General features: G+C 38.9%; 3 protein-coding genes across 8 annotated transcripts in view; 2 read left to right on the top strand and 1 right to left on the bottom strand.

Annotated features, from left to right (window-relative positions):
* On the top strand, positions 1,863 to 6,739 carry LOC109709925. Of its 3 annotated transcripts, none has more exons than XM_020232308.1 (6): positions 1,863 to 2,267; positions 2,376 to 2,464; positions 4,247 to 4,353; positions 6,181 to 6,232; positions 6,338 to 6,395; positions 6,502 to 6,739. In XM_020232308.1, exons 1-6 carry the CDS (start codon positions 1,933 to 1,935, stop codon positions 6,506 to 6,508), a joined length of 648 nt encoding a protein of 215 aa, XP_020087897.1. In that variant the 5' UTR covers positions 1,863 to 1,932; the 3' UTR covers positions 6,509 to 6,739. The 3 variants fall into 3 exon arrangements, 2 of the variants coding, with proteins under 2 accessions (XP_020087897.1, XP_020087903.1); XR_002216243.1 differs by lacking the exons at positions 1,863 to 2,267; positions 2,376 to 2,464 and adding exons at positions 3,732 to 3,906; positions 4,841 to 4,927; positions 5,855 to 5,949 and having other exon boundaries at positions 6,080 to 6,232; positions 6,338 to 6,624; XM_020232314.1 differs by lacking the exons at positions 4,247 to 4,353; positions 6,181 to 6,232; positions 6,338 to 6,395; positions 6,502 to 6,739 and adding exons at positions 2,682 to 2,747; positions 2,958 to 3,095.
* LOC109709941 (ABC transporter G family member 48-like) lies at positions 11,509 to 26,080 on the top strand. Its single transcript, XM_020232329.1, has 20 exons — positions 11,509 to 11,851; positions 12,033 to 12,153; positions 12,635 to 12,717; positions 12,829 to 12,913; positions 13,237 to 13,527; positions 13,649 to 13,739; positions 14,980 to 15,880; positions 15,988 to 16,148; positions 16,421 to 16,524; positions 16,928 to 17,093; positions 17,192 to 17,317; positions 19,026 to 19,135; positions 19,637 to 19,969; positions 20,235 to 20,525; positions 20,616 to 20,699; positions 21,517 to 21,650; positions 21,749 to 21,976; positions 22,983 to 23,154; positions 24,914 to 25,168; positions 25,522 to 26,080. Exons 1-20 carry the CDS (start codon positions 11,559 to 11,561, stop codon positions 25,789 to 25,791), a joined length of 4,299 nt encoding a protein of 1,432 aa, XP_020087918.1. The 5' UTR covers positions 11,509 to 11,558; the 3' UTR covers positions 25,792 to 26,080.
* LOC109709894 (adagio protein 3) overlaps positions 18,827 to 27,644 on the bottom strand; it is a 29,271-nt gene continuing 20,453 nt past the window's right edge. For 3 of the 4 annotated variants that reach the window (XM_020232288.1, XM_020232266.1, XM_020232296.1), the window contains one exon: positions 18,827 to 19,188. The gene's annotated coding sequence lies outside the window, so the exon portion shown is untranslated. Of the gene's footprint in view, positions 19,189 to 19,738; positions 19,827 to 27,644 lie in introns of those variants that run through there. The other variant, XM_020232274.1, reaches the window with a different exon arrangement.

The raw sequence follows: 27,644 nt of genomic DNA on the forward strand, positions 1-27,644 counted from the left end.
GCTGCCGCCTCCTTTTCCCGTGATCGTCGGTGCCGACGAACCCCCAGCAGGTCTCCAGCCAGCAGACTGCGTCCCAACTCATCTATCTCTCTCTCTCCCTCTCCCTCTCCCTGTCTACTTATGTATATTTTCAGAGTTGGCTCTCTCTCTCTCTCTCTCTCTCTATCTCTCTCTCTTCTTGGGTTAAGGCCGGCACCGCCACGGGCGACGCCATCACCTCCAGCGTCACTGCCGCCAGATCTAGACGGAGTACCTTCGATGAACCCCTCCCCCCCTCCCTTGCGGGTTCCTCCCTAGTCGCAGAACCCCCTCACGGGTTCTCTTCCTCATCTTCTTTTTGTTTCTTCTGGCCGAGCTTGCCCTTTGGCCACCCTTGCCATGGCCGCCACCGGCTAGCATGTGCTCTGGCATCCCCTTTCCCCGGCCAACTTCTCCCTGTCCCCTGCTGTACCAGCATCCCTTCCTGGATTGCTAGTCCTATTGCTGTTGCTGTTATTAACTATTGGACCTTGAAGTAGGCCGTATGTCACACTTCGGGCCACAGCAAAAGCCCGTCGGGTGCGTACACAGACCCGCTGTGCACACCAAAAATTCCAATGTACACAAGGCGTCTACAACAATCATAGAGAGGAATAATATGATCCATCCTAAATAAGGTAATCAGAGTAAGAACATACAACGACTAGATTCAAAATTTTGAAACTAATATCTCAAGATTACAATAATCCAATCATGAGTACAATATAAATCCAAGGGATCTCAAATAGGGTACAATAAACTCCACTGAATAGCTAAATAAATAATCTCATGGGTTCATCTATCAGAACATCGTAAGGCTCTAACTAGTCGCTGCCCCCTTGCCACGATCCCTAGCTTTTCCTGCTGCGGAAGGCTCTGAAACAAAAACAATCAATCAATGGGGGTGAGAACTATTAAACAATAGTTTCCAGTGAATAAGCCGCCGAGAGTGGCAAAATACACTGCTAGGTCAACTGAGGCATAGATACGATACGAGAAGTACATAATGTAAATGCAGCAAGTAAAAGAATAACTTCAACTATATCATGCCTCTACATGAAATGTCATTAACATGTATATAAATTTCTTTCCTACAATTACATGCAGAAGTAATTGTGTATGCTACATTAAAATGCTAGTCCACATTTAAACCATGAACAACTATTATGATGCAAGTCTCTTAAGGGGGTGCAATTTAAATATCTCTTCTCTCCAGTTTAAAATGCTAGTCCACATTTAATCCTAACTCTACAGTTTAAATAAGAGGAGAAATAGTGCAATAAGAGCAGAAACAATATAAATATCTCTTAAAGGGATACAGTTTACATCGCAAAGAGCGTAAGAAGAGGAGAAACAGTGTAAATATCTCTCAAAGAACACTACAAGAAAAAGCAAATTTGGCGGCGACTTTTTCGTGGCGACAACAGTTGTCGCCACGAATGTAGAAAATATGGTGGCGACATAAAAATGTCGCCGCCAATACACAAATAATGGTGGCGACATATAAATGTCGCCGCCAATACACAAACAATGGTGGCGACAAATAAATGTTGCCGCCAATACACAAACAATGGTGGCGACAAATAAATGTCGCCGCTAATATATAAATAATGGTGGCGACAAATAAATGTCGCCGCCAATACATAAACAATAGTGGCGACAAATATAGGTCGCCGCCAATATTTAATAAATGTCGCGCGGAGTATTTCCAGACATCCCGCCCTTAATTCCCTCCGCCTTTTTGGATCAGAAAGTTATCTTCTTTCATCTCCCTCTCAATTTCTCTCTTTCGCCTCCTCCTCTCCGCCCACCCTCTCTCTCTCTCTCTCTCTCTCTTCGTACGCTCTCATCATCCTCTCTTTCCCTCTTCATCGTGCTAAAACCCTAATTTCCAATCGTTTTCGCTCTCTAGCCATGGTCGAGCGACGATGGAGGCCTCTAATCCTCGCCTCCACCCGCGCCATCCTCGACTCCGTCGTCAACTCCGCCAAATCCATCAGCGCCGCGGAGGACGACGGCGTTCTCCGCCCTCGTAGGTCTCGCTTCGCCAACGAAGATGGGGGCTCCGCCTCCGCCTCGCTCCGGCTCAAGGCCGGGATCTCGTGCGGCGCCTGCCCCCAGAGACGCGTGCGTACTACGCCAAGTACGCACGCGAGAACTTCGTCAACTACCGCGACGCCGATCCCTCCACCTCCCTCTCCGACCTCCTCCGCCGCGCCTACTCCTACTCCACCTGGGTTCTCAACAAGGTCCCCGTCCCCCCCCCACCAAAACTCTACCTACACGCGAACCCTAATCTCTTTCCCCCAACCTTTTTTTTTTTTGACTTCTTTTGTGCGTGCTTTTGTTTTTTATAGTACTCGCTCGACGAATAAGCTGTGGCGAAGCTCAAGGAGATATATGGGTGCTGAGCAGTGGCGTTGGGGGCGCGCCTCATACACGCACGGTACCTGTTTGATGAAATTCCTGTGTTAAGAGTTTTTTTTTCTTTGGTTTCTTTAACTTAAATAAATTAGTGTTTTTTTAAAAAAAAAGGAAGTGCGGAATTGATCTGAACAATGTGGGTTGTTTCGGGACCACTATGCATGTTTTTGAAGTTTTGATTTTGCTTGGCGTCGTTGATTTTTGAATCAGTTAGCAATTCTCGTACTTTACTGAAACAGGGATTCAAATCTCCGACCTCATAATTCTGATGCTCGAGATGCCATGGTTTGGCCTTAAAAATAATGGTACATAAATTGTGCATTTGGTCTTCAAACTATAAAGTCCGTGGCAAATTTTAATTTGTTTTAATCTTTAGCTTAAATTTTAAAATAATTACAATCAAATTCTGTAACATAATTTAGTTGACTAAATATTAATATATAATCAATGCAGAAATAATGTAATAGTTGACTAATAATATATAGTGACGTTACATTACCTTTACATTACCTAAGGGGGGAATTATGGCATGTCGTTCACGAAGGGGGCGGCGCAAATGAGGAGTTTAACGAGTTGTCGTCCTTCGTAGGAGTCTCCGCCGACGTTCTCAGGAGACACAGTGAAGCTTTTGGCATCTATTCTTGCACTCAAAGGTATTTTTAGCATGTAATGTGATTGTTAACTTCACCCAATAAATTATGGTGATTTCTTTGGATATGTACTGCTTTTTTTTTTGGTTTAAGTGTGATTAATCACCTCTTCTTATAGTTCTGCTTTTACCCCTTGAAAAAGTTGTCAGATAGCATTTCATTTTTTCTTTTCCTGTCTACTGGACATGGCAACTCTCATAAAGTGACTTTTTTTACTAATTTAGTTTTTCTGTCTACTGGCCATTTGCAATGTCATACATTGGTTCGATGATGTTCAATTTTCAACAAAAATGCAGCTTTGTGCTTTCTTTCTTGCTCATTAATTGAAGAAGATCTGCCATTCATTTGTCTATTGATTAAATTATTTTAAACCAAAGTGATGCTCATGCCTTCATGACGCCATTCATTCAATTTTTTAATCAAAGTGATCTGTTGCAAGTTAGGTCTTAGCTGTATAGACGTATGTTATTGTGTAGCAGGAAACATCAGGTACCAAATGTAAACTGCTGCGTGGCAGCAGGGAGACTTTGGTCTTTTGGCTGTTGATCTTATCTCCACAGGGGCCAGCTCGACTCCTGAAGTTACCTGAGAGTTACTGGAGCTCAGGGGAAGGGTTTGGCACCTCTCCCACTCTCTCTCTCTAGGGTTTTTCTCTCTCTAACTAGAATTAAGGGTTTTAGCCTATTTTTTCTTCTCCTTCTTTGATGCTAGCTGTCTTGGGAGACCTTGGAGCTATTGTAGAAGGGTGAAGAAGGTGTTTGGGAAGTGTTTCGCAGCTCTAACACAGCAGGTAGCTGGGTGGAGGTTTGCTAAGGTAATTAACCTAACTACCTAGTAGCTTGATGCTTTAATGGTAGAGTTGAGTGTGATTTCGGGTTCTTTGTACCCAGCTTATGTCAGGAGAGTTCTATCTAAATAAGTGAGATTTTAACCTCAATTATGTGATTACATAAGTGTAATAATGCAGTTTTGGGTGCTTGTACACACCTTATAACTGTGATTTGGGGCAACTTTTGAAGCTGGTTAAGGTGCTTTAACTCGCGGTGAAGGGGAATTTAAGTTAAATCCTAGTGGTGCATTTCCTTGTTTGTTGTAAATTTTTATGTGAAATGCAATTGGGTTTGCAGCTAAAAGATAGGTTTCTAATGATGCAGGGGATTCAGCTATCATGGGCATTGTAGATATTGATAATGACAAAGCCAATCCTCAAATGTGCAGCCTTTATGCATCGGAGATATATACAAATCTGTGTGCTACAGAGGTATACATGGTGTATTTCTCTAGACATCATAGTATCTGGGTACTAACTTCATTGTCATTAATTTTCTAGGAGAGACTAGCAAGTTGAGGCCTTGCTTTGTAACTTGTTTCTTTATAGTGACGTTTTTGATATTTGAGATGTCCTAGCTTTTAGGATTTACCAATATGCATTTTCATAATTTCATATGTATAATACTGCTTTTAGGATTTACCAATATGCATTTTCATAATTTCATACGTTTTTGATATTTGAGATGTCCTAGCTTTTGATCCCTAGGTTGTTATCTATCTGACGCAAGTGTGAACCTTCTCAGAATTGAATTAGCTCTTGTTGTTGCCTTTTGTTTTGTACTCCAATGATCTCTTTGCTCCAATAACTCCCTGTGCTGGTAGTAATAGTTACTATCTTCTGCTTTTGAAAATATTTAAACTTGGAAAGAAAGCATAGAAACTGTAGCTGATGCAATTTTGCATGCTTTGCTATGTAGAGAAGGGTATACATTTGGGAAGTAAGCCATCAAGTGAACCAACTGATGTGTTGCAAGCAAGTACTTCGAAAAACTCTGATGAGTTAGGTAAAGGGCCTTTTTGTTCAGCTTTTTAATTCTTCTCTTACTGGTAAACTAGTAGTTAAATTTTCCAAGTAATCCTGATATGTCCTTCTCTTCTAGTTAAGATGCTAAAAGTATTGTCTGATACTGTAAGTAGAAAAGAGTGTAAAAAGGTTTAGTTGTTAAAGAAGAGTTTAGATGAGTCATTTGAAAACATACCACATGGAGAGGGATTGAGATTTGTTTTAACATGTAAGCAAGTGCAAGATGAATGGAAACATTTAAAGAGGAAACTATGGTTGGTATATTGTGGAAATCAAAATGAGGTGGGTTCAAGAACCTAAATTTGTTTTAATTTTGGCAGTGCATTAAGAATTTATAGAGTTTATTTATGCATAGGTTGAATGTGAAATATGTAGCACTGGACATAGTAGAAGATAGAAAATTGGGAAAAGTAAGCAGTATATCAGTTGTTGACTTCGCATATTTAACCAACACTTATTAGTTCCTTGTTATGCTGTTTTCAGTTTTCGAACTTGTCGAAAGATGTTGTTATGACGAACATTTTGGTACTCTGATGGCTATAGCTTCAGGACCACCAGAAGTGGTTTCTCTTATGAAGATTTTGTGCAAACTTATAGATTATGAGTTGATTTTAATTAAGGTTTATTTATGTTAATGTTTTTAATATGGCCTGGCTTCTCTGATTGGCTCTTCTTTTAACCTTCCTAAATAGTTAGTAACAGATCATGTAATATATACCATTTTCCAGTTTGGCTTTGATAAGTGAGGATATATGTTGACTGAAATAATACTTCATGTTTAGAAGATTTTGGTTTTATGGATCATAAAAGTGATTAAACTTGCTGCGCTTACTCTGTGTTACCAGATAGACCACATGCTCTTTCTCTCCTTACCTTTCTATAGACTAATGTGTACTTATGTTAATAGATATCCTGTGTGCTCTCTCCGATAAGCCCCATATCCTGATTCCTGACACTCTTTCAACTCTACTTGTTATTGCTCTTGAGGCTTGAACTTTGAAGGTGCAAAATTTCAACTATTCTGATGGAATTTGGGTCAAAAATAGTCCATACTTGTTTTTCTTTTTGCTTAGTAGGCGAGATGTTTTCTCATCAACGATATGGAAATAACTATTACATTTGGCCTGATCAGGTTAATGATATGGCAAAAGAATTGGATATCCTGCTATCATCCATAGAACAAGAAGGTGGATTCTGGGATGCCTGCACTGTCTTGCAGCAAACTTCAGTTATGACATTGGAGGAGGGTCTGCAGAAACTTTCAGCGATATCTTGGATATGCAAGGTAGCGTGGACTTCCCTGAAATCTCAAATGGCATTTGTTAAGTGATTTCTTTTTCATTCAGGCATTCTTTCAAAAATTTCAAAGGCCTTTGCTTTATTATTCTAGAACAAAGTAGAAGATCAACTGATGAAGATTCAGGAGCTTTGGAACAAGAAGTTACAGAGTATGTCCTTGATGAAAATTCAGTTCATTTAACTTGATGTGTATTAAATGTTTGGATTGGCTCAACTAAATAACTAAACTCCCTTTTTATGCGTCATTGGCTGCAGGAAGTAGTGCCATAAATATAATGGACTGTCCACTTTGCTTAATTATTTCGAAGATTGTATTGTAGAAAATTCTGCAAAAGCTTAATTTATAATATTAATGCCTATTTTGCTATTTTACATTAGCTGCTAATAATCTCATAGATGCCAACTAATTCTTTATGCGCTTGTTGACTTGTCAAAGTATTATGAATTAATATTCTTGCAAAGTCAGAAGGTGTTCTTGTAATATGATTTTATAGATCAATTCTGTATGAGCTTTTGGTTGCGTAATGTATGTTTGCATTTTAGATGCATTTTTGGGAAATTGTGAGGTGTTTGTTAGTTTCAAAGTAATGCTTTTTCCCTTGGGCCGTGGTGCATGGTTTGTCCTACAAAAATTTTTGTAATATGGAGCCAGGTGCTTTGCAATCCTCTTTCATTTAGGAAGCAGTAGAATGAGCAGACTTAATGCACTAAACTTTATCATCTGAGAACATTCCATATCGTCTCTTGAAACGAGTATTTATTTTGGAACTTAGAGAAAGGTAAGAAATTCATTATTTGCAAAAACCTGGCTGTTGAACACTCCATCTCTGATTGGCTTTTCTTTTAAAGGTTAAAATTTAAGAATAAAAATTTTTTATAATTATAGGTTATTTTTTAGCAAATTATTGTCGCCACCATAAAACTATTTAAGGTTTTCATGGCACCAGCTTGCCACCACTAATTATCTAACTTTTCGCCGCGACAAATTGTCGCCACCAAATACTTCGGTCCAGGTTTAGGGTTTTCACGACGATAACATGTCGCCACTAATTATCTAACTTTTTGCGGCGACAGTATGTCGCCACTGATTATCTAACTTTTAGCGGCGACAGCATGTCGCCGCTAATTATCTAACTTTTAGTGGCGACATGCTGTCGCCGCTAATTATCTAATTTTTAGCGGCGACAATTTGTCGCCACCAAATAGTTTTACCGACGGGGTTTTAGGCGGCGGCATGCGGCGACGAATTGTCGCCGCCAAAACGCTTTTCGTGGCGATAATTTTGGCTATGGTGGGGACATTTGTCGCCACTAAATCCTGTATCTGTAGTAGTGGAATGCAACTTTCGTTTAAAGAGTGTAACTTTCATATTAAAGGATGCAATTTACATCTGAAAGAGTGCAACAAGAGGATAAACAGTGTAAATATCTTTTAAAGAGTGTAATTTTCGTTTAAAGAGTGTAATTTTTATTTTAAAGGGTGCAGTTTACATCTTAGTTAGTGCAATTTATGTCCATAATAGTGCAATATTTTTTTAAAATAGTGCAATTTTATTTTAACGGTATAATTTCATCTTCATCTTTCTTTTTCTATAATTTTTTATCTTTATTTTTTTTTCTTCTTCTATTCTATAATTTTTTTTGGTCACCCCTCTCTGTCAACGGTCACGGCGTCGGCGATGACGCCGCTAAGGACCCCTCGCTCCGAGGCTGCAGCGCCGCAGCGACCTCCACGGTGTCGGCGTCGACGAATATGCGTCGTCATCGGAGGCGGCAGAGGAAGAGCGAGAGGGAGAGGACGAGAAGGGCGGGGAAAGGCGAAAGAGAGCAAGAGAGGCGTCGTCGTCGGAGACGGTTGAGGAGAGTCAGAGAGAGAGAAAAAAAAAAGAGTCGCAGCACCGCCTCGGCGGGGTCGGAGGCAAGGAAGACGTGGGGTGCGCGGGCGAGGACGAGGGCGAGGGCGAGGGCGAGGGCGAGGGCGGGAGCATGAGGGTGAGAGACGAGGCAGGCCGTTTTCTCCTCCACCTCCGCCTCTGCCTCCGCTGCCTTCTTCTCGAGAGAAAAAAAAAATGAACGAGAGAAAAGAAGAGGAGAGAAAAAGAAGAGAGAAAGGGGGTATTTTGGTCAGTTTGCTGAAAATTCAGACCGAATCTGCAAAATCGAAAAAGGCGGCACAGTTTTGCAAAAGTTCAAAATTTATGAATTTTTTATGCAAATTGGCCTAAAATATTTACCAACATTACAAATTTTTTAATAGTAATACAAAATTTCTCTAAATTAAATTTTAATTTTTTGATTTTAAATATTTAATATTTAAATGCAACGTATTTAGAAATAGAACTATTTCTAAAATTCCTATAATTTAAATTAATGCCTAGATTTTAGAAACACTAAAATTTATTTTAAAATAAATTACTAAATTAATGCCTAATTAATGCCTATATTAATGCTTAAATTTGGGTAATCAATCAATTCCACAAATCAGTGCAAATTAATGTGTAAATTTAGAATATTAATTAAAATTTTCTTTAAATGTTGTATCGTTTAATTACAAAAATAACCACGAATGAAGTAATCATTTTTAATGCTAAATGTTAAAATTACATATTTACCCTCTATTAATCAACGGTTAAGATTTTTTTATTTTACCGATCGTCCCCAGAACAAGTGGCAAAGGATTTGGTGGTTGGTAACCGAGGTCCCAAGTTTGAATCCTAGTTGATTCACATTTCCAGCTAAATTTATTTCTAAATGAAATAAACGAAGCGGGTAACATGCTACCTATCTCTTAACATGCTACCTATCTCTCAAAAAAAAAAAATTTTTTTTTTTAAAAATAAAGTATCGAATCATTTCTCTTTAAATAGTATTATGCATGATGCATCAAATATAATTAAATTTGTTTTAACTAGTATTATGTGCACCCCAAAAATTACAACACAACTCAATAAGCAAATCTAGCTAGTTTAGATGAAGTGCCGAACCCAACCACCACCACCACCCCCCTCCAAGCAAGTCTAGTTTGTAGATGACTTGCAATAACAAAATAAATTTGAAAGCATAATCTCAATCGTTCATTAGTTCTTAAATAAAAATGATCGTAAATCTTGTAAATTTTATACCAGCTAATCATCAAGAGTTTAAATCCTTTTAGATTTTTATTATAAAAAAATAAATAAAACTAGTAACAAATATATATATATATATATATATATATATATATATATATAGTGAGACTACTATGCTATCGGAAGCACGGAGCCTTCCGTGCTTCCACCCTCGTTGTTTGATGTTGCGACTTTTGAATCGTCGATCGGCTCCGTTAAACTTGATCTAGAGTATTTGGAGTACCTATAAAATAATTTATTATTTTTCGATATCATTTGCCTAGTGATCGAATGGGCTCAAATCAAACAAATTTCAATGGCCGTAGTGAGCCGTTTGCAAGTTTAACGGTGTAGAAATATCCAAATCACGTAAATTTTTGATAGATAATCTTAATACTATATAAAACAAGATCAATATCTTTGATTTAAAATTTTAATGTCATATTATTACATTTTGAAGATTTATTTTCAAGCCGTTGATTTTGAGCCCCTTCGTTCACTAGGCAAATGATATCGTAAAATCATAAAATTTATTTTCTAGTACTTCAAATACTCTAGATCAAGTTTAACGGAGGCCGATCGACGATTCGAAAGTCGCAACATCGAAAACGAGGTGGAAGCAACGAACTCCGTGCTCCGATAGCATAGTAGCCTCACTTTTATATATTATATATATAGAGAGAGAGAGAGAGTAGGGATACTGGTGCTATTAGAAGCACAGCAGCACTGTGCTCTTAAGTTCTTAACCAGCCATCAAATTTGATGGTGGTTAGGGTGAAAGGAGAAGAGTAATTAGAGAGAAATTGGGTTCTCAATTTCTCTTCTCTTTGAATTTCTCTCCAATTTCTCTTCTCCCATCACCTCCTAACCACCATCAAAATTTGATGACGGTTAATAACTTAAGAGCACAAAGACTGCTGTGGCTCTAATAGCACAGTAACCTACGTATATATATATATATATATATATAATATATCTAGTTTTTGATGAGTAGGATGTAAATTTTTTACGGATGTTTTTTGAGTATAGGTAAACAAGTAGCATTGTTCCTGCGGCTCTCGTCAAGTCGGAGTCGCGAAAGCAACTACATAATATCATTATATTATATTATATATATCCTCGTCACTTGGGAGAGCGCCGAAAAGTCTTCTTCTCGTCCAAGAATTATAGCAGCATCGATCGTACGTGTTGCTGCTAGCTATACCTTATACGGCGCCGCTGCGTGCATTCGCTTTGAATATTCACCTCAAAAGGAAAAAAATAGGAAAAGAATATTCATCTACATTTGACCATGACCAACGAGTAACAGTTGAAACGTCTCCTCCGGCCGATCGATCGGCCACTCTCATGATATTAACATGTGATGATCGAGCCATGCATCTGGAAATTAATAAACCCTGTCGCTAGCTGCTACTGCCTAAATAAATATCTCTTAATTTCCTTCTCTAATTAATCTTCAAGGAAATTAATTGCACTTCATCATCAAGGAAATTCATCACAAGCTAGAGGAGAGAGAAGATTCAAAATCGATCTCACAAACATCTTAATTTGCTAGCTAGCTGCCGGGTCTTTTAACGCGCCTGCATGCTTTCAATTCATATATATATATACCTTAATAATTATTAGTTCGCTTAATATATATATATATATATATATATATATATCAAAATCAGGTATAACGAATTTAATCATCTTGCTAGCTAGGACTTTTAATTTTCCATGCAGCTAGCGGTAAGAAAATCGAGCTGTAACCATCTTTGATCACGTGCTTTATTTTAAAAATATAAACACAAATTAAAGTACATATATATATATATATATATATACTTGGAAGAGGCATTGAGAGAGAGAGAGAGAGAGAGAGAGAGAGAGAGAGGGAGAGAGAGAGAGAGGGGATCAAGAAAGTCTCCATCGGCTTCCTTCTAGAAGGCCTAGAAGGAAGGCATGCAGAAGTCACTGCGTGCTCTGACGGAAATTAATTTATTCCAGCTTAATTTCTTCGTCTTAATTTTCCCGGCCTCCTTGCTTGCGGATCGATCTCTTATTATATATTATATTTATTAAACTCTCTCGCTTGCACCGGCCACCCCCACCTCTCTGCGTACAGGCCCGGACGGGCGGGGGGAGTAGGAGTAGGAGTAGGAGGGCGGCGATGGCGGACGCCGACATCATCATCAGATCGAGGAGCAGCAGCCGGCGGAGCTGGATGACGGCGAGCTTCAGGGAGCCGTCGGACGTGTTCCGGCGCGATGTGCAGGAGGGGGACGATGAGGAGAACCTCAAGTGGGCGGCGCTGGAGAAGCTGCCGACGTACGACCGCATGCGCAAGGGCATCCTCCGCCGCATCATGGAGGAGGACGGCGGCAAGGTCAGCAGCAGCGAGGTCGAGCTCCACAAGCTCGGCGTCCAGGAACGCAAGATCCTCCTCGACCACATCTTCGAGATCGTCGAGCAGGACAACGAGCGCTTCCTCCTCCGCCTCCGAGATCGCATCGACCGGTACATATATATATATATATATATATGCTCCAGTCTATATATCTATCTAGCTCTTGTCTCTTTAATAATTAAGAAGCAGCTAGCGAAATTAAGATGGTTATTATTATTATTATTATTATATATTTCCGGCCAATTGGATATATATATATATATATGTTGTGTTGGGATATTGAAACTCTAGGGTTGGACTGGAACTCCCGAAGATCGAAGTACGGTACGAGAACCTGTCGATTGAGGCGGATGTGTATGTGGGGAGTCGGGCACTCCCCACACTGTGGAATACCTACGTTAATGTCGTTGAGGTATACGTGCAGGCCTTGTTAATTTAATTTGTTCACTACCGGCCGGATGGATTAATTGTTGTCTTATTTCTATTATCAAACTTAATTTCCTCAGGGTTCGTTTCGCCTTTTGAAGCTCTCCTTTTATTTATTTATTTATTTATTTATTTATTTGTTGTTCAATTCACTTCAGTTCAGATGGTTAATTAATTTGGTTTCAATATATAAAAAGTTCCATCTAAAAAATTAATAGAATACACTAGCTAGCTAGAGTTTAATTATTAGAGGATATAATAAGTTTGATAAATTTAATCCGGAAGAGTATAGATGTTCAAATTGTTTGATTATCACCTGAAACTTAACCCGATACATACAATTAATAATGTTTGATAATAATAATAATAATAATAATAATAATAATAATAATGGGGCGCGCGCGGCGTCAATTAATATAATAAACGTCTCATCATGACTGATCTGGTGGCGGCGCGCATGCATGCAGGGTTTTATCGGACGGTTTTCTCCTTCGAAGAAGAAAACAATCAAGATACTTGATGACGTCAGCGGAATACTGAAGCCGTCGAGGTAAGAAGTATTATCGTAGGCTTTTTTTTGTACGCGAGTGTATTCACTTGGTAGCCAGTTTCGAATGTTAATTAATAAACGTTAGAAATTAATTACACCCTCAATTTTCAGGACGACGCTGCTTCTCGGACCCCCGGCCGCAGGGAAAACGACGCTTATGCTGGCCCTGGCAGGGAAGGCCGACAAAAATCTAAGAGTGCGTAGTAATTTAGCCTAGCCCGCGCGCACGCTTTTAAATTCCTTCCATCCGGGAGTAGTGCTTGTAAATTAATTAATCAAGACAAGATATATATATATATACATATACATACATATATGTATGTATGTATGTATGTATGTATGTATGTATCTATCGCAGATCACTTCTCTCTCTCTCTCTCTCTCTCTCTCTCTCTCTCTATATATATATATATATATATATATACATATATACAATAGATGTGTGTGGTTCAGTAGTAGTGCGTCTGCCTGCGCTTCTTGTATAATCGGTGGTGCATGGTTGGTTTGATCTCTCATCAGGTTTCTGGTAGAGTCACATACTGCGGCCATGAGCTGACGGAGTTCTACCCGGAGAGGACGAGCGCGTACATTAGCCAGTACGATCTCCACAACGGCGAGATGACAGTTCGAGAGACCATAGACTTCTCAGCGCGGTGTCTCGGAGTGGGGACGAGATATGAGATGCTGTCCGAATTGTCGAGACGGGAGAAGGGTGCCGGCATCAAACCGGACCCCGAGATCGATGCTTTCATGAAGGTAACTGCAATGCAAGGACAGAGAACTAGTGTCGCAACGGATTACATTCTCAAGGTTCAGAGTCTCTTCTTCTTCTTCTTCTTCTTCTAAAATCTTGCAGCGACTTTTCGTATTAGTGGGTGAACTCGACATATATAGTGCTAATTAATTTGGTTGGTTCGAAATCTGCGCGCAGGTCCTCGGTTTGGACATCTGCGCGGACATCATTGTCGGTGATGAGATGAGAAGAGGAATTTCGGGCGGACAAAAGAAACGTGTCACAACCGGTATATATATATATACATAATTAATATGCAAACTGTACTGTCGCAGGAGGGAAAGGAGCGGCTAATTAATCGATCTCTGTTATGAAACTTTCGAGCCATGCATGCAGTAACACCATCCATCCAGAAATAGCTGGACAGTTAGACTGATCTGATCGTATACATAGAAGCCTCTCTCTCTGCGCCCGCCCTTTTTCTGTCATGTCGAATGAACATTAATTACCTTTGGCTAAAACCCGGTGTTTCTGCAGGTTTAGTGTAGTCATGTGCGCCAATTAATTTTGTCGTCGCAAAACTATTTCTTCTGCCGCCAGATTTGTAATTTATTCACACGCACCACCTGAGTAATTCCATTCCCAGTTCAAATCTAATTATGCTTGACCTGCACTATATATTTTGCCTTCCGTTCCTTTTCTCCATCAAGTCCTAGCTCTGTTAAAGTGCCATATTGGCATGATGTCACTGATGTGGCTCATAACACATGGGGCCAAAACTTTAGGTTTTCTTCAACAGAGAAAGCTTTTTTGTGAAATTTTAACATATATATAGGATTATTCTTTCAATAGACAAGTTGTTTTTTTCGGTCTTTATCTTCAGAAATTTTAACTATTGTTTTACTACTACTTGTTTTCCGTGTCTTCTTTTTACTGTCGTTTTATCAATCTGAAGTCCCATCATATATATCCTCTACTACTAATAACTTGGAAGAAATGCCTCAACGTAGGCAAGCAGAAATGTGTAAATCCAATTCACTGGCGCTGCGATGTCGTGCTGTTATAAATCCATGCAAACTCCTGTCATCTCTTATTAGAGTTGGGCTATGCAGAATTTTATAAACTCTTTCCTTTTAGAGGCCCTGGTATCATTTTTCATTTTTTATTTTCTGCAGTGTAACACGATCATTACTTTTTTGTTGCTCTCGCCAAATCGAGGGCCATACTCGAGAGATACCATCATCATAGTTAGGCGCACATTATTATATTTACCCTCGAAAGCCGCTTTGGTCGCACAATATCTGACTAGCCAGACACCGTCCGGAACTAGAAGAAAAGTAAAACTCAACCTGGTTGCTCAGAATAATGTTTAGACACGATCATTACTTGGTGTTCTGGTTTTTCGTTTACTAAAGTTAGTTACTTGTTCTGGAATATCACGCCTTCCAATCTAGTTGATGGTATCAAATGATAAATATAGTAAGATCAAAATGAAAAACTCTTCAGCTGTTTCAAAATTGCAATTGCAGGAGAGATGCTCGCGGGACCTGCAAGAGCATTATTTATGGATGAAATATCAACCGGACTCGACAGCTCTACAACCTTTCAGATTGTCAAGTTCATTAAGCAGATGGTTCGCGTCATGGACGGCACGGTGCTGGTCTCTCTTCTCCAGCCTGCACCGGAGACCTACAATCTCTTCGATGATATTATTCTGCTGTCGGAGGGACAAGTAGTTTACCACGGGCCTCGCGAACATGTCCTCGAGTTCTTCGAGTCTGCCGGCTTCAAGTGCCCGGAGAGGAAGGGAGTTGCAGACTTCCTTCAGGAGGTAACTTCGAAGAAGGATCAGGAGCAGTACTGGGTGAACAGAAGCCAGCCTTACCGACACATCTCAGTGCGGGAATTCGCTCAGTATTTCAAATCGTTCCACGTCGGACTCCAGCTAGCAGGCGAGCTTGAAATTCCGTATGATAAATCCAAAACCCATCCTGCGGCGTTGGTGACGGAGAAATACGGCATCCCTACGAAGGAGCTCCTCAAGGCTGTTTTAGCCAGAGGGTGGTTGCTGATGAAGCGCAACTCGTTTGTCTACATATTCAAGACCGTCCAGATAACCATCCTGTCTCTCATCGTGATGACCGTGTTTTTCAGAACGGAAATGCACCATACGAGTATTGCGGATGGCAGCAAGTACTTCGGCGCGCTGTTTTTCAGCCTGATCATCATCATGTTCAACGGGTTTGCAGAGCTGTCGATGACTGTTTCGAACCTCCCCGTATTCTACAAGCAGAGAGACTCTCTGTTTTTCCCTCCGTGGGTTTACGGGATACAATATTGGATCCTTAGGATTCCTCTCTCCCTTCTAGACACGACGATATGGATGGTTCTTACTTACTATGTGATCGGCTTTGCTCCTTCTGCTTCCCGGTAAAGAAGCATTTGGCCGCTTAATTTTGTGATTAATCAAATCATGTAGTTAATATTGCGATGCCGTCTAAACGAGGTCTCTTGATTTTCGTTTTCAACTTGTTTAGGTTCTTCCGCCTATACCTGGCACTCTTCATGGTCCATCAAATGGCTCTTTCTCTGTTTCGCTTCATCGGCGCAATTGGAAGATCAATGGTTGTAGCCAATACAATTGGAACTTTTTCGTTACTTCTTGTTTTCGTGCTCGGAGGATTTGTCATCTCTAAAGGTACGTACCTCTACCTCTATGGTTTTTGTACAATAATCCTCATTTCGTCTGTCTCGAGTATAGTAATACAAATCTTTTTTTTTTTTACTTTTTGTATACCGAAAGAAAGCGTTCTGACCAACCAACTAACCAACCAACCAACCTTTAATAACTCCGTCAGCTATTTTAATTATTTCGGACTTCCGCAAGCATTGCTGGCTTGTAGTACTGAAAATTGAAGGGGCGTAACTATATTTGTTGTTATTTCACCGCTGCATTGCATTTTCGAGCAGATGACATTAAACCCTGGTGGATATGGGGATTCTGGAGTTCTCCTATGATGTACGGACAAAATGCAATATCAAATAACGAGTTCCTTGACAAAAGATGGAGCGCTGTAATTTCTTTTCCTTTTGTCCTCTGCTGCTTTCCCTCTTGGAACTGTATTGATGTTGATGATAAGCAAGCATACATAACCCCCCTGCTTTAATTTCTCAAAACACGTAGGCCGTAGCTACTACTGTATACAAGGTTTCTTCCTCTAACAACAGCTCAATACGTCGGCTTGACAGTTTTTGGGAATACATTATTATTCAATCGCATGGATGATAAATCAATCAATCATGTTTGGTTTTTTTTTTTTTTTTTTTTTCTACAAAATTTCTCCGGTTTATACTTGCTCATGCATCTAGACTTTTACATTTAGCATGCATCTAGATTTGAGGAAAATAATATATCCATTTAACTCAACTCAACTCAACTCAACTCGGTTGTCTCATTTTAATGTCTGTCTGTGGCAGCCAAACAATGACAGTACTATCGATGCTCCGACAATAGGGACGGCATTTCTCAGATCCAGAGGCTTGTTTATCAACGGATACTGGTATTGGCTTTCGGTGGGAGCGCTTTTGGCCTATTCGATTCTATTCAACATACTCTTTATTCTGGCGATAACCTACTTAGATCGTAACGTCACTCTCTTTATTTTCATACCGAACTTCAGATTCCCGAATGAGGTGCTCACTTCAATTGCATTTTCTTTCTTCTTCTTTCCTATCTCGTAGCCATTGCAAGTTCACAAAATATCATAGCGGAGGACGACGCAGAGGATAAGGAAATGACGTCAAACGCAGAACAGAGGTCTGAAATCGCCGAGAGTAGCAGAGCGTCCACCACGAATGCTATTTCAGGTTTGATGGCCATAAAACTTATTTCTTCGCCAAATCAATGCAATTTAGTAAGCAACTTAATAGTGCAAGGGATTGGCCATGGGGTCACCGAGCACACCTTAAACCTACACAGCACACGAGCGCAGCAAAAACACAATCTTTCGTAGACGTAAGAGACGAGAACAATCTTAAAAAATAATAAAGAAAATAAAAAATCACAAGAACACAAGATTTCCGGGCCAACCATCAGTCGATCTACGTTCACAGATAAGACCACTTTCAATGCTTTCTTCGATTAGTCCACGGCACAAAAATACAAACGAGTAAATTAGATTACCAAAAACTCTATCTCAGAACCTCTTCACGTTTTTCTCTCAATTAGGGTGTCTACAATGAAGCTCATAATCTAAACGATTAATTACAAGAGTTAATATAACTTTAAAATTTCAATTCTAGTAGGAAACGATCTCCGCCTTCCTTTTAAATCTTCGATTCACATCTAACCGTTGATATCCTCCTAGGAATCCTATTTAAAGTGATATTGAACTTTCCCTAATCTTTTGAAATAAGATTACATCTAATTAGAGTCAAACTCTGTATATCCAACCCGTCGCGGAACTGTGTACTGGTACACAAGATCGCGTACTGGTAGGGGTGGAACTGGGCCCGGGCCTAAACAAGGCCCGGCCCCATGGGCCATGTTTGGGCCGGGCTTTGGATATTAAAAACTTAACTTTGGGTTCGGACCGGGCTTCAACATTTAGGCCCAAAAAAATTTTGGGCTTATTTGGGCATATCCAGGCCCGGCCCAAGCCCGACCCAAAAGCCCGATATATTAATTATTAAAATAAAATATTTAATTTTATATATATATATATATATATATATATATATATATATATTTATTTATAAAAAGAATAAATTATATAATATATCATATATAGTATATAGTGTTATTAATGATATATACTTATATATATATATATGAGGATATATTATATATTAACAAAATATTTAGTTTCATATTAGGATATATTAAATAGTATTATTATATATAATTAATTAATTATACATATCTATGAGTAAATATATGGTACATATTATTATACAAATAAAAATATTTATGTATTATATGATAAATGTATAAAATGGGCCTTCACAAAGCCCGATGGGTATTGGGCATTGGGCTTGGGCTTGGGCCGGGCTGTAATTTTTAAACAAAATTGGATAAAAGCCCGATCCGAAGTCCAACATTTTCTTTTGGGCCAGGCTTGGGCATAGTATTACCCGACCCAAGCCCGGCCCAGTTCCACCCCTACGTACTGGTACTCAGTACAAAAACAGAGTACTGCGTACCGGTAATCAAAATCGCGCACTAGTACTCATTACAAGAAATAGTTTTTCAGATTTCGAATTTTGAGGAACTGCTGAGATACTCAATAGTATCAGTACTGAAACTTCAAATACTGATACCCAACATTCAGAACCTTCAAATCTTCGATGTTTTCACCGTGATATCGACTCAGAACATGAACAAATAGGGCTGCTAGCATTGCAGGTTCTCAATATAATTCTGAATTTCCAAAAGCCAAGCATCTCAAGAAAAATGAAATTAGCACGTAATTTGTTGAAAAAATGAAAGTTTATAGAATGGCATAAATCATTTCGTGTTCTAAAATCAAAAAGCAGTTTGATCAAGTATCGTCTCTATATATCACAACATTCTCAGGTGCTGATGCCGCCGGTGGGAACGGCGCGGCTAAGAGAGGAATGGTTTTGCCATTCCAGCCGCTTTCGCTTGCTTTCAACCACGTGAACTACTACGTCGACATGCCTCCTGTAAGTCATCTCCACAAGCATAACCCAGCGCTTGCTCCATGTTGTCCTATTTCCTGCAAGAAACCATAGCATAGGAATAAAAGTCTGCTCTTTTCCAAAGAAAAAGAAATTCCTGCTCTCTGTGAAGCAGCAATAAAAGATTAAAAAAAAAAAAATGAATTTTTTTTTTTTAAAAAAAAAACGTTCCGTAATAGACCACAAGTAGATCTGATGTTAGGCATTCCTGCCATATATTTCTGATTCAAATATTCTGCATGTATTAAATAACCTACTCGGGGTGACTGAATGAGGAGGACATCAGCAGACCTTCAATTTGCACTGATTCATGTAGATCAATAATGTATAAACAATGCTTCTTTTGTTTATTTTTTGCACATTTTAATGATACAGACCTTTTCCGAGAAGAGCATTTATGCATAAATAAGTGCACGGCACAAGCGAAAACTGGGAAGAAAGCTATGAAATCTCATGCTGAATAGTTTTGCACTTTGTTATTTTCAGGAAATGAAGAGCCAAGGAGCCGAGGAAAGCCGTCTCCAGCTACTCTGTGACGTCAGCAGTGCTTTTCGTCCCGGTGTCCTGACGGCGTTGGTTGGCGTCAGTGGAGCCGGAAAGAGTACCTTGATGGACGTCCTCGCAGGGAGAAAGACCGGAGGGTATATCGAAGGAGATATCAGAATTTCTGGTTACCCTAAGATGCAAGAAACATTCGCTCGTATAAGCGGTTACTGTGAACAAAATGACATTCATTCGCCGAACCTCACGGTTCACGAATCTCTTATTTACTCAGCCTGGTTGCGTCTTTCCCAAGACATAGACAAGGAAACACGAGAGGCATGCATGCTGCAGTTTAATTTCTTCTACTTGCGTTTTCGTATTTGGCAGACAAAACCAAACTTCTTTTCCTGCAAGACTAAATTGTGCATGATTGAACCAATAATACGTACTCTGCGATTTCTACTGATTTGCGCTACCAATTCTAGAGTTTTTATAATATTAAAGTGCTAAGAAAAATTTTGGTGAGTAGTGCGTGCATCATCAAACTGTTCTGATCTGTTTGCCTTCCTTTTTTCTGATTAAAAACTTTGGGCTGCTGTAGATGTTTGTGGACGAGGTCATGCAGCTGGTCGAGCTTGATGTGTTGAAAGATGCTCTAGTGGGCCTTCCAGGGGTCGATGGTTTATCGACCGAGCAACGAAAGAGGCTTACAATTGCCGTCGAATTGGTCGCAAATCCTTCCATTATCTTCATGGATGAGCCAACATCTGGCCTCGACGCAAGAGCTGCAGCCATCGTTATGCGAACGGTGAGGAACACGGTGAATACCGGACGGACCGTCGTGTGCACAATCCACCAGCCAAGCATCGATATATTTGAATCTTTCGATGAGGTTCTCACTCATATACTTCTTTAGCTCCTCCTCTGATCTTCGTCATTAATGGTAGATCAGCTAAACAGACTGACGCTTTCTTTCTTGCAGCTTCTCTTGCTGAAGAGGGGAGGACAAGTCATTTACGCCGGAGAGCTCGGTCGTCACTCGTACAGACTTATAGAATATTTCCAAGTGAGTTCTACGCCCAGATCTTGTTCAAATTTTGTCTGCAGTTTCTGCAAAACAAAATTTGGCTCGCCCTTTTCCGCCCGTGACCTTCGATTCTCATTGTGCATGCAATGTTTGTTATGACCTTTTGCTTATAGCTGCTATATTCAAAAAGGTAGTTGTAGCTTTACTTTAACTCTCATGCAAGGATTGCCCGTGCCGTATCATGATAAGCCCATGCTGGCTCATGACACGAAATCACGCCAACACTATATCAACAAAATGTTCTTTTTAAAAAAAAAAAAAAAAATAGGAATTGTTTGAGTTTTTCTTTTTAAGGTGAAATGCTTTGCAAATTAATACTTTTCCATACTTAAAAATATGCAGATCTTATAGATCTACTAATATTTGGAGCAATTGTATATATAATACTAATCATTAGAGATATTAAAACTCTTAAAAGCGCTCTTAAAAACTTTATGCCAATGCGCGTCAGTATGTTAGTGGCTTGCCACCAGCAAAAGTGAGCCGTGCCTGGCGTGCCGTGCAGTGTTATAAAGTGCAACCAGGAAAACCACACAAACCGTGCCAGCGGCGCGCGACAATCCTTGCTCTCATAATTTCTCAAATAGTTAAACTTTGGGAAATGAAATAGTTCAATGAATTAGTTGCAGTTTGAACAACTTTGATCCTAATGAGAAACTCTTATAGTTACTAAATTGGATCGCTGGAAATTAGCTACTGTAAAGTGGCTCTCAAAAAGTACTCTACTGGTTAAAGATAGATTCAAAAGAAAGCACAAATTTTGCCACATGAAACTCACAAGAAAACATTTTCACAGGCAATTCCTGGCATTCCGAAAATCCCTGATGGTTACAACCCGGCAACATGGATGCTCGAAATAAGTACCCCTCAAGTTGAGACTCGCCTGAATATCGATTTCGCTGAAGTATACGCCCATTCTGCTCTGTACCAGTAAGCGGGCATGCTTATATTTTTCGGTCACGAAACTCTGTTGCCGAGCTGAATAAGTTTTCAGAGAGCTTACTTACCCATCTTAAATTTTCATTCAGGAGAAATCAGGAACTTATTAAGGAGTTGAGCATTCCTGCACCAGGTTCCAAGGATCTATCATTTCCTACCAAATATTCCCAGAGTTTCACTACTCAGTGCATGGCCAATTTTTGGAAGCAGTATTGGTCTTACTGGAGGAACCCACAATACAATGCTATCCGCTTCTTCATGACAACAATAATCGGTCTTATCTTTGGCACAATATTTTGGAATAAGGCAAAAAAGACGTAAGTTGCGAATTTGTCTTTGTATGCTCGTTATTATACCATGTCAACAGAATGCTTCTTAAAAGAAAACTAAACAAGCAATGTAAAGTAACACCTAAACATGGTAAGTAGAACATCGTAATTACGAACGGTGTAGAGCTAATATACTATCGGAAGTATAGAGGATTAATTTGATTCTTGGATCAAGAATTGTACGGTTGGGATTATTACGGTCCCCCCTAAGATTGAGTAATACTCCTAAGGTTGAGTGGTCTCCATAGGGTAATAGCAGTAATCCAAAGGTTAAAAATGATCAAAGGAGTTGATCTAAGAGCTAAAAAATCAAAAGCACCATATCCTCTATACTTCCGCTAGCATAGTAGCTCTACTCATTATGAACGTATCTAAAATTATAAAAGCTGAAAATATAGCTATTATCAAAGTCCACATTGTCATGCGTCCCTAGGATCTCGTGTGCACATCTCATTATCATCCTTTAATTACCATTCCACTAATGTCGCTTCCTATTTATAAAATGCAATTCATGATTGAGATAGTAAAGCAATGCTTGTAGCGTTAAAAAAATCAGCAAACTTACTGTACTGCTACTAGATATCTACTTGAAGCAAGTATTTTTGGGATATTTATCTCGTTTAAGTAATCCATTGATCAACAGGTTTTCGTTTCAACTCCTGTGCTTCACGGAAAACTACTTGGGCACTTAATTTGACACTAATTACATGTTAATGAACCACATTGTTTAGCACATTAGCATGTTCCTGTTACTGCTTTCAACATGGCATGGCTCTTGTGATACCCTTTATGTGGATAATATTTTTCTTTTGCTCATTATTGTTGTACTATATAAAAGCCACAGAAAAAACTTACAGATGAATATATGTGCATTATATTCATCCCTCCTATTTATCAACTAAGAAAAGGAATAACAAAAGAATAAAACAAAACAAAACAAAACAAAACAAAACTATCGCCCCAATGCTAAGTGCATTTCTTGTTGTTTAAACAGAAGCTCAGAACAAGACCTAACCAATCTTCTGGGTGCAATTTATGCTGCTGTTTTATTCCTCGGAGCCTCCAATTCTATCACAGTGCAGCCAGTCGTAGGCATTGAGAGGACGGTCTTCTACCGTGAAAAGGCAGCCGGAATGTACTCTCCCTTGTCTTATGCGTTTGCTCAAGTAAATCCGCTACACTTCTGTTTTTTTATCATAATTAAAGAAAATTTGTAGCCAATTGCTTTGATCTGTCACTTCACAAAAAAGAATGAAACAAAAGGTAGGCACTCAGGCACAACATGGCAACCTTGTTATTAGAGGTCTATTTCTTTCAAAAAAGCACATTTGGCCCTCCAGTTTATCTTGTGACAAGGATCTGGATCTTCCTTAATAACTCTGTTCAACAGTAACATTGCTAATTTGCAAACTAAATTAAATCTAAGGCTGTCAAAAAAAAGCTCGCGGCACACGAGCTGCTCAAGCTGTGCTTAGTTTTGAGCTCGGTTCGAGCTTGTTGATTTATGAAGCACGCCTAGCTCGAAGTCGAATGTCCAGAGTTCGATAAATTAAACAAGACAAGCTCGAGCTAGGTGTTGTTCGCTTGAGCTCGGCTCTACAAAAGCTTGAAATATATAAATATATATACATTTGTTAAAAAAAAACATATGCAATTTTAGATATTGTATATACAACGTACTACTTGGTTTACTAGTCAAATTTGACCTTTGTTTTATGAAGGTGTTGGTTCGACCCTGTCCAAATCCTTGCATTCGTTGTTGTTAAATTGCTTACTACAGCTAGGAGATTTTTCACATAATATTTTTGCTGTATCTTGCCACCAAGCAGAGCTCGACCTAGCTCCATAAAGGAACAAGCCAGTTCTGAGGTTGGTTGTGAAAGGCCCAACTCAAGCCCAATCTGACTATTTTGGGCCAAGCCGGGCTAACCTTAGCCCACTCAAGCTCCGCTCATTTACACCCGTAGTTAGATCCTAACTCGAATCGTTCATTCTAGGTAACTCAGTCATCACCCAACACATCCCAAAACTGTGTTATGGATCAAACATGTTCATGAGAATGTCCTTCTCAATAAACCTTCTCTACCCTGTTTGCTATTGATGCTTAAAGGCATTAATTCTACGTACTTTGAATACTTGGACCTTATGTTAGCTCGTGTTAGTAGTCTTTATGAGAACTCTTAGAGCATATAGGAGACAAATCTCTTCTCATTATACAGTCAATAATTGATGATAAATTTTTGGCTAAATTACAGTTTTGGTCCTCAAACTATGAGGCGTAGGACACATTGGTCTTCAAACTTTTATTTGTTACAATTTATAGCTCGAAACTGACAAATTGTTGCAATCAAGTCCCGCAATCCAATTTAGTTAACTAAATGTTGACATGACACTGATATGAAAATGATGTGCCATTTTAATTATCGTCGCGTCATCAATTATAATACTGCTATCTCATTTTGACATGAGCAGCACATCAATATTTAATCAACTAAATTAAGTAGCGAGACTTAAGTACAACAATTCAGAAAGTTTAAGCTAGAAATTACAATAAATTAAAGTATGGGAACCGAAGTGTTATGTATCTCATAGTTTGAGGACAAAAAGTATAATTTAGCATAATTTTTTAATTAGAAAAACATAAATAGCCTCATTTTATTGTGATTCTCAAAAAGCGAAAAAGAAAGAGTAAACACTATTCCACTATACAATACAAAATTACAAACTAATGTGGTCTCCAAACATTCACTTATCAAGATTAATAGGCTAAAGAGGCTAAAGAGACCTATATATGCAAAGACACCGATCTCAAATTTGCCCTCCTCCAGGAAAACAAAAAAATAATATCTCAAATTTTCCTTTTATATGCATATGACAATTTTCTATACGCATGCCAAGTAAGAAATTTATCATTTGTATTCGCAGGTCAGCATCGAGATTATCTACAACTTTGTACAGACAATTATCTACGTTTTGCTCATTTACTCAATGATCGGCTTTACGTGGCACGCAGACAAGTTCTTCTATTTCTTCTACTTCCTTTTCATGTGCTTTAACTACTTCACAATGTACGGCATGATGGTGGTAGCAGCCACTCCTAGCCATCACATTTCCGGCATTGTATCGTCCTTCCTCTTAAGCTTCTGGAACTTGTTCTCAGGATTTGTTATACCAAGACCCGTACGTGGTTACTCATCACTAAAATACATAATTTTCTTGCCGACACAGCCATGCAATTGCAAATTTTGCAAATACCCCTGCAAAGTTGGTATTTGTGTGCGTCTCTGAAAATAGCATTCATTTGTATCCATACAACTACCAAAGGTATATATATGCAAAGGCACCTTGCATATGTACACCCGGTGGATGCACATTCACAAATAAACAAGGTTTGTTTTTAGAGGTACAACCTTGCGAGGATATGGGTAATTCTGCATATTTGCAAGGATGTAGATGCAAGAAAACTGTCTACAATTGAATTACCTTTACTCCTACAACACAGAAGACTAATATTTCAATTTTCCATTTTATAGTTGATTCCAGTATGGTGGAGGTGGTACTACTGGGGAGACCCTATCGCTTGGACTATATATGGGGTGATAACATCCCAGCTAGGTGACAAAGAGAACAATGTCTCAATTCCTGGGTCGACGAGTTTAACAGTGAAAGAGTACTTGAGAAAGAACCAAGGGTATAAGCATGACTTCCTCGGCTATGTGGTTCTCGCTCACCTCGGATTTGTCCTCACCTTCTTCTTCATCTTTGGATATTCTATCAAGTTTCTCAACTTCCAAAAGAGATAGGCCAACTAAAATGGAAGATATTTTACGACAGTTCAGAAACACAAGTTAGTGTGATGTGAGGACTAACATTGACTATATGGCTCCCCAAGTTGATGGTTGAAGCGGATTATGCCTTGCTATGCTTTTCTTGGTCTCTCTGTCAGTTAATATTCCCTTTTAAGTAAATATATATCAAGGGCAGCTACTTTTTGCTTCTCGCGTACAAGATAGATTCATATATAGAGTACCCATGGTACTAATGCATACGTGTTATTGATTGTAACTGGAAAAATAAAATCTTGTTTATTTATGTTTCCCGAGTCACAATGGATCAGTATATCAAACTGGAAAGAAGTAAAATCAAGTTATAGTAATTGTGCTTTAAGTTTGAAGCAATAATTAACAAAAGTGCTTGTTCTGAAAGGAACGTTTTAGTAGGGTGATTATGTCTTTATCAATTTTATTTTTTTCTCAACATTTAGGAATATGTTTTGAGTTAGATTTGTGACTGATCATATATATATATATATATATATATATATATATGCCTAAGCTGTCGATATCCTTAAATTTTCTTATACTAAGGAACGCTNGAGATAACATGAGTTTCATGCTTATATATATATATATATATATATATATATATATATATATATATATATATATATATAAACTAGACTGGAATACTATTAATAGAACCAATGACTTGGTGCAATTAAGTTTTCTGCCCTTGAATTAAAAGATGTGCAGTTAGGATAATGTGGGCCCCCTAGGGTTGAGTGGGTGGTTAGTTGAATAATATAATCGAACGGATGAAAATAATAAAAGAGGTAAATCTAACGGCAGAAAACTTGATAGCACCAAATGCTTCGTGCTATCGATAGTATCCCAACCGAACTCTATATATATATATATATATATAGAGAGAGAGAGAGAGAGAGAGAGAGAGAGAGAGAGCAGGGCTACTATGCTACTAGGAGCACAACAGCCCTTGTGCTCCTAATTGTTAGGAAGTGAGAGAGAAGAGAAATTGATGAGAAATTGGGTGTCTCAATTTCTTCTCTTTAAATTTCTCCAATTTCTCTTCTCTCTCTCATCCTAACCACCCATCAAAATTGACGGATGGTTAGAAAATTAGGAGCACAAGGATTGCTGTGCTCCAAATAGCACAGTAGATCTACTCTCTCTCTCTCTCTCTCTCTATATATATATATATATATATTTGAAGTCCTTTATTTTAACCAAAAAGGTGTGTCTGAGAACACTTGTTCATGGGAATAGATGTTTACTGAGAGTTCAATCAGTGTAGACGTTGGCAGGCCTAGAATTAAAGCATGAAAGCCTGCCTAGGTTGTAGTAAACTGCTAAGTTACATATGCAAAATTTAAGGACATGGCTGTATGGCAAAGTTTTGGGCTTAGATGGGAAATGATAGCATCCTCTCCCATGCCAACATTTTGATCAGAGAGAATGGCATTCCGGCCCCTGTTCCATGCCTACTCCAATGCGGGGTACATGTCATCTAACCCCTTACTAGACTCTGGCATCCTAGTCTGGAACTGGATCTCATTCGAAGGTAAATTGGTAGTCGTCTATTTGATTTCCTATGTGGTTAGCAAACCGAACAAACGGAATTCAGTCACCCCACCTACAATGTCGGTCCATTTCATATCCATTTTAATTTCCAATTTCGAGTCCAATCATGAATCAAATATGCCCCTAAAATGCTAACAACTACTACTGCCACCTTGCTATCATGCTAGTCCCAGAACTGCAAATACAGGAAGATTGAGAACCCTTACAACAATGTAGTAAAACCAACAAACAAAAGGGAGCAGTAATACTTATAGTTCAACGTTTATCTGTACATAGTA

The sequence above is a fragment of the Ananas comosus genome, linkage group 1, assembly GCF_001540865.1.
Source record: "Ananas comosus cultivar F153 linkage group 1, ASM154086v1, whole genome shotgun sequence".
Taxonomy (NCBI): Eukaryota; Viridiplantae; Streptophyta; class Magnoliopsida; order Poales; family Bromeliaceae; genus Ananas; species Ananas comosus.